Raw genomic sequence first — 7,302 nt, 5'->3', positions numbered from 1 at the left:
CATAGGAGCTGCCGAGGTCTTTGGTGGTAGTGGCGGCGCCGAGGGGATGCTGTCTCGTGTTGGAGGTGGAGGTGGGACTGGCCCTCGACCTGAAGGCACACGGCTGCCCCCAAAGGGAGGAGGCACGCCAAACTTGGAGCCCGCGGGAGCCTCTCTGTCGTCGCTTGGTGTCTTTGGCGCGCGCGGGGGAGGGGGCGGGCCTGAGCTGCCCACGTTGGACGAGGCTCGCGATCTGGTGGACGGGGTGGGGGGGTTGGCCACAAACTTGCCTGCCTCTGCGAGTGGAGGCGGCGCCCTGAAGACGGGCTTGGGTGGCCCCGAGGGCGGCGAGGGCTGTCGGGGTGGGCTTCCAGACACGTAGGGCGAGTCTGTCTTGGAGCGTCGCGCTGGCGGGGGCGCTGGCGGGGGCCCGCGTCTGGAGGAGCCGCCCGTGCTCTGGGGGCTGATGGGCGCGCGAGCGGTTGGCGGCGGCGGCGGGGGAGCCCTGGAGCGGCGGTCGCCAGCGTCTGCCTGGGCCTTCTCGTCGTGCTTCTTCTGCTCAATGTACAGCTTGATGAAGTCTGCGTTCTCCTCGATCTGGTCCTCGGTGATGCCCATGGCCAGCAGCTCCTTGAGCAGCGGCTGCCACGAGGGGTCCGTCGTGTCGATGGCGGAGCTGCGCGCGCTCGTGGCGTTGGAGTGGCTGCTCTGCACGGGCGACACGACCTGGACGGGCGGGATAATGGCCTGCGGCGGCGCGGGGGGCATGATGGATTGTGGCGGCGGCGGTGGGTTGGACGTCGACGAGTGGCGGTTGAAGATGCCGCCCAGCAGGCCGTGGCTCTTGCCGTTGGAGGCCTGGGGCGCATTGGTGCCGGCGGTGGCGGCAAAGGGCTTGTGCTTGGTGTTCTTGTGGGCGTTCTTCTCGCGGTCGTCCATCTTCTTCTTGAACATCTTGGCCTCGCGCTCGTCGGCGAACGACAGGGCGGCCAGGCAGTCCTCGAGCTCGAAGGTGTGGAAGAAGACGCGGTCCTGGTTGTAGGCAAAGGTGTCGTAGATCTCCTGGTCCCAGATGACGCCGCGTCCGGCCGCCTGCGTCCGTCAGCCTCCGCTCAGCACGCAGCACGCAGCATGCACCGCCCGTCGGGCACCTACAGAAATGTCCACCATCTTGATCCAGAAGGTGTTGCCGACCGTGTCGTTGGCCAGCACGGCGGCGCCCTGCAGCCCCGTGTACGTCCAGCGGTGGCGGTCGGGGTAGGCTATGTACAGCTTGGCGACGCCCACGGCGTGGATCTTGTTGGCCGACTTGGGCACGGTGCGCTTGACCGTCTGCTTGTCCTCGTCGGACAGGATGGACGGCATGGCGAGGAAGGGCTTGGTGACGCGGGCGAGGAAGGGGGCGAGGGCGGTCGCGGCGGAGGTCGAGGCGGTCGAGGCGGCTGCCTTCTTCGGCGTCGAGCTCAGCGGGGATATCTGCAGCGCGCGCCGGCCGGGCAGCACATGGAGGAAGCGCAGGCGTTTGACGACGGAGCGGTGTCGCGCGCGCAATTGACAGCTGCGAGAGATGCGGGCCAGGAACTTGCCGTGCGTTTGGGGGACGATGGCCGTCGGTGACGAGGAGTCGTGCGCTTGGGCTGCGGCCGTCACTCGACTGCCCACCTGACTATCCTCGAAAAGGAACTGCTCCAAGATGCGCTGACTTGGGTGGTGTTTGAGCATGGCAAGGCAACTGCTCCCTCACGCGCAATTACAGAACTACTCCCGAGTCTGCCATGAACCGTTATAACCTCCCCACTCCATGCGGTGTCGCCGCTTGCCTACGTGGTTGCCCTCCCACCACTCCTCACAGGGATCTGTGGTGCAGGCCCGCTTCACGCACCAGCATGCACGCCTTGCCCAACACGTGTACATTCCTTGTTGTCAACACCACGGCCTCTTGTCGTGTGGACGGCGTGCTGGGGATCGCCAGGAACTGCTGTTGCTGCGGCTGCTGCCACTCCACACGCGTTCCCTCCAGAGCCATCCGCCTGTGGACGTAGTCGCCGTTGGACTGCCTTTGCTTCTTCCCACCACCAGGGTCCACACAACGTTGCCCATCTACGTGACCATGCACGAGCACATTGCCCTCTGCTCCACCGCAATATCATCCTGCGCCTCACACCCGGCTAGCCTCGCCCTCTTACAATCCACATTGTATCAACATCGATTCTCCCACGGCCGCTACTAACCAAGACGCGTGGAACAGCTCTGAAGAACGTGTGTCTTGGAATCCATGTCTAACGCCACAGTTAACGTTCTCTGCAACTCATCATTGCATCGTCTGCATTCACTTCTCTTGCACATAACCTCTACATGATAATCAATGCTCTGGGAGAGGGCAAGGGCAAAGGAAATACAACATGTCTGAATACGTATAGGTCACCAACAGGCCTGCAATGGAGTGGGATAATGTCCGCAGTGTCAAGTGCATCCACACGCCAGTCCCAATCAGCTGTACTACGTATCTCAGCTCTCTGCATGGTTGACATGGGCCCAGCTACATCCAAACCTCAGCCTTAGGCGCCCATCTACACCCAACTTCACAAGGCTGCATCAACACATCCACGAACTTACCTAGACTTGCAGCCACCGACCCATTGCGCACATGGTCGAGCGCGTAACAGTCCAGACGCTGCTCTGTGCCTGACGATCTAACAGCCCCGAGGGCGTCGACGTCGTAGGGCTTAGATAGTTGGCGCCTAGCCATCTAGATGCTTGCTACACGGGCGTAATGGCCGTGAAAGGGGTCTCTGGGCGCCTAGACGGCCGCTTTGGTGGTCAAGATCGATTGCTTGTGGATGTGGGGAGGGCGTAGGGCTTGTGAGAGGCTAAGCCATGCATTTGCGTCGTGATAGCGAGTGATGCATTGCTGTTGTGTGAATGGCATCTCAAGGGAATTACTGGGCTTCACCCTACCCTCTTGAATGCCTCACAATCGTACTGATGATCACTCCATATCTCTCGTAACACACTTCCCCACCCTCACGTCAGCGAGCAGGAAGAAAAACTCCTCAAAGCATCTGCTCCTCCAGCTCTGTCCCGCCGGTAATCGATGACAGCCAGACATCGAAAGGCAAAGCTCCACCGTTGAAGCTCTGCAGCGGGCCGGCAAAATGTACTACCGCAGATAGGATCTCCGGCTAGTCCTAATCCGGTTGGCGGCGGCGGCTACACATGCATCGACACCCAGTCAAGGCACGTAAATCTAACCACCCCTCTCCATCCCACGCGTTGAGGCATCGCCTGCAAGTCCCGGCACGATTCCGAATCTTCGATTCGCCAACCGTCAAGTCATGCGAACGGAGACAGCCGAATTCAGGCGGAACTTGACCTACCGAGAAAGGTACTTTGCAGCACTTGTGATCTAACTGTGCGCCCACGAGGTGGCTGAGGCCTGGTCTTCGCTAAGCTACCATGGACGTGGAGTCGTGCGCAGAGTTTGGTTTCGGGTTTCGCCCCCAGCTCGTGGTATTAACCCGACCAAAGTTGTTGACCTCAGACGCAGGTACAACTCTATGCTAACGAAACCCAATCTTACAACGACTCGTAAGTTTGTCCTCGAAGCTCAGATCATGAACAGGGAGCGGACGCGACGAAAGTCCCGCTGCAACCGACAACGCCTCCCGCTTCGAATGTTGGCCTGAATTGCACTGCATAGCGTCCGCTCTATCTCACTGGCGTCATCACTATCCCGCCAGTCACAATGCTGGTCTTGCGTGATGCGTACGCAGCGGCGGGAGTCTCGAATATGATATATGGAATCCTCGCTTTCGGCCAGTGTGATGTCGCTTCGGGTTCGTCAGTCCGTTTTCCGGATCCCTGACCAAGCCTCGCTATCACACCTTGGCTCAATAGTGCCGGGCTGCACTGAGCGGTTGAACATCACCCACCATTTGCTGCTACTAAACCGGACCCTGGTCCCTGCGTGTGACCCATTTGTGCTGCGTAAGATGCATAAGGAACGTCGGCTGCTGCTTGCGAGCGTTGATTGACTTTGTCCAAACTTAATCCTGTGCTCCACACCTGTTCCCTGGTCTTCGCATCGATACTTATTACCTCACGTCCTTGTCGACACGCGGAAAGAAAGTTGCATCTGGTGTACCACTTACACAGAAACTTCGCAAGTGACGATTGGCCACACTTCAAGACTTCGATCCAGGATAGGAATCCATTACATGTTCACACTGCATTATCACATCCTGCAGCCCTCCACGTTCGTATCGATGTAGAATCGAGTATCCAGACATTATCCAAGCGACCGCTGCAAAAACCCAACTCTTGCTAGCGTAGGACGACTCGAAGTAGTGGGCCCGAGCTCCTGCTATCAAAAAGACCTCCAACCTGCGTCTATCTTGCGGACACGATCCAGGACTCGACAATGCCAGTCATCTCGGAAATGGTGGGAAATCAAGCGGGTGTATCTTTGTCACAACTGGGGACCGCGATGTCGCACGCTGAGCGTGGAATCGTGACAGCCATGTCAACTCTGGTCCGAAGAGTGAATATACCTTACAACGTATCAAGTCCTGCCGGGTTAATCGAGGCCAACACCGCGGATCCCTGGAACAAGAGCGGAAAATATGCGCTCGCCTACGTCTACTTCTGCATACCTCTACTCCTCATCGCGAGCTTCATGCGCTACTACCACCTATTCACGGATAAGATCCGGACAGCCCTACACCAAGAAGAGGTACTACAATACTCGGCGACATCCTCTCCTGACACAGACTACGAAATGTCAGTGCTCCATACTGACAAATCTACTGTAAAGTTCTTTCCACGCGACGGCCCCTTGCCTCCCCAACCGAAGACGCAGTCAAGTGTTTCTTCTGTAGGCCCGATCAACAATCTGGTGGCTCTCTTTCGATTTGTGTTCTACCGACCGATGCGACAAATCACCCTGCGAAAAGGTTGGAGGCCAATTGCTTTGCCCTCGCTAAGCGTTACTGTCGTTGTGCTCGGAGCATTTATCGTTGGGATCCTCTACTGCTTCCTTCCACAGCCCCTGTTCTGGCAGAGCATCGCGTATGGATCGCCTCCACTTGCAGTCCGAGCGGGGATGATGGCGGTAGCCCTGATACCTTGGGTTGTTGCGCTTGCAACAAAAGCCAATCTCATCACGATGATTACAGGTATCAGCCACGAACGGTTGAATGTGTTACACCGTTGGGCAGCGTACATCTGCCTTGTTTTGAGCATCATACACACGGTACCCTTCTATATTACACCTATTTGGGAGAACGGAGCGCGCCAATCTTTCCAGGCTTTCTTCCAACTGCCCGGTTTTTATCCCTACGGTACTGGAATCGCCGCTCTCGTACCTCTCGTTTTCCTCTGCGTACATTCTCTTGCACCCCTCCGCCACTGGATGTACGAACTCTTCGTCACGCTTCACGTACCTGCCGCCATCATCTTTATTGGAATGTTGTTCTGGCATTGCAACAACTATTTGACCTCATGGCATTACCTCTTCTCCACTGTGGCCATTTGGGTCTTATCCTACTTTGTGCGGATTTTCTACCTCAACTGGACCAACCCAAAGCGTTTGTCCTGGCTCATCGGAGACGAAGCGGCCGTAACACTTATGCCGGAAAATGCAATCAAAATTACGATCCCCACCCAGATGAAGTGGCGACCTGGACAGTATGTCTATCTTCGGATGCCTGGTATCTCCGTCTTCGAGAACCATCCATTCACCATCGCATCGCTATGTAGCGATGACTTCCCATCGCAGTATGGTGAGGGATACCGGGACATGGTTCTTGTCTTCCGACCTTTTGGAGGCTTCACGAAGAAGGTCCTGCGTAGTGCCTTGGAACACGGGCCATGGCACACGTACCGCGCCTTCGTCGACGGACCATACGGAGGGATGCAGCGACGTATCGAAGCCTTCGACGACGTAGTGCTCATCGCAGGCGGTAGTGGGATCACCGCCATTGTTTCACAGCTTCTCTCTCTCATCAAGAAAATGCGGGATGGCAAAGCCGTCACACGCAAGATCCACGTCATCTGGGCACTAAAGCGTCCTGAGACCATGGAGTGGTTCAAAGAGGAACTTCGCATTTGCCGTGAATACGCGCCTCCAGAAACAGTACAATGCCAATTTTACATCACCGCCGCAAAACGCGTCGCCGGCGGGGGCGTCGTCAGCGCAAAGACACCAACACGCCCTGTATCGATGTTCTTCCACGATAAAGTCAACGACGCTTTCCAAAATATCGCGCAAAACCGTCTTTCAGGCATCTCGTCGAAGCGCCACTCAGCACTAATACGCGACGAAGCACAGGGCGACCCGGAGAAAGAGAGTGAGCTCCGCCGCGAGAACGAAGACAACATCACTGCACTTCCACAAGCCCATATCATGCCCATGAGCAGAGGTCAGCTCGCGCCCCCACGCCCAAGCGTCAACAGCGCCCGTTCCGATACTTCCTCAGACATCGACCTCATCGCCCCAGTTCCCGTCTCACGTTCCGCCGGCGGCCGCCGCAACCTCTCCCTTGACATCTCGCAAGCCGTCGGAGCAGGCTCGGGTGCCATCAACCCAGACCTCTTCCACAACCCCGATTCACCCACCGCGCACGACCCCTCACAACCCGTCCCAGGCTTCGACTTTGGCTTCCCGTCCACACCCACCGAGTTCCAGAAGAATCTCATGCGCTTCGCCTTCCTGCCCGCGGCGGTCAAGAAGAAGGACGGCTGGAGCACAGAGTACGGACGCCCCGATATTCCATATCTGCTCAAGGGGCTGAGCAAAGGGTTTGGCAGGCGCACTTGTGTGTTTGTCTGCGGACCGCCTGGCATGCGCGTTAGCGTTAGTCAGACGGTTGCCGGGCTGCAGAGGAGTGTGTGGAGCGATGCGGGTCGCGATGAGATTTTCCTGCATGCTGAGAATTATGCACTTTGAGGTGCTGGAGAGATAAGGGGGGGCAGGATACAATCACTGCTTAGATTTTCTTTTCTTTTTGTTTACTGTCGTGCATAGCGTGGGTCTCTTGTGGGTGGGTTGGTGGCAGCGCTCGGTATAGATACCCCCTTCCTTACTGTTTTTTGTTGTTGTTGTTCGTTCATCTTCTTGTATATCAGTTCACGCCATAGACGATTAGAACGTCGACGTATATATGCCATTATCATTATCACTATCAACATCACAATTACCTCGGATATCTTTCTCTATAGTTCAGTGATTCTTGTACAATACTCCTCCCTCCCCGATATAATAACAATAATTTATGCGGATCCACACATGTTCATCGACTAAACCTTTGCATTGCGGTATTGATC

General features: G+C 56.9%; 2 protein-coding genes across 2 annotated transcripts in view; one reads left to right on the top strand and one right to left on the bottom strand.

Annotated features, from left to right (window-relative positions):
• P153DRAFT_355741 (WH1-domain-containing protein) overlaps window positions 1-1,701 on the bottom strand; it is a gene marked incomplete at both ends in the record, with an annotated part of 3,598 nt that extends 1,897 nt beyond the window's left edge. Inside the window, 2 exons of the mRNA XM_033666592.1 lie at window positions 102-1,071; window positions 1,135-1,701. Coding sequence (XP_033525326.1) covers window positions 102-1,071; window positions 1,135-1,701 — 1,537 coding nt within the window. The remainder of the gene's footprint in view (window positions 1-101; window positions 1,072-1,134) is intronic.
• A 2,318-nt stretch (window positions 1,702-4,019) lies between these two features.
• Window positions 4,020-7,166, top strand: P153DRAFT_365562 (uncharacterized protein). Its single transcript, XM_033667844.1, has one exon. The coding sequence runs from the start codon at window positions 4,400-4,402 to the stop codon at window positions 6,923-6,925; it is 2,526 nt and encodes an 841-aa protein (XP_033525325.1). The 5' UTR covers window positions 4,020-4,399; the 3' UTR covers window positions 6,926-7,166.
• Window positions 7,167-7,302: the final 136 nt, after the last annotated feature.

The sequence above is a fragment of the Dothidotthia symphoricarpi genome (assembly GCF_010015815.1).
Source record: "Dothidotthia symphoricarpi CBS 119687 unplaced genomic scaffold P153scaffold_7, whole genome shotgun sequence".
NCBI lineage: Eukaryota > Fungi > Ascomycota > Dothideomycetes > Pleosporales > Dothidotthiaceae > Dothidotthia > Dothidotthia symphoricarpi.
The sequence above is the reverse complement of the archived record's forward strand: the minus strand, read 5'-3'. Positions and strand labels throughout refer to the sequence as shown.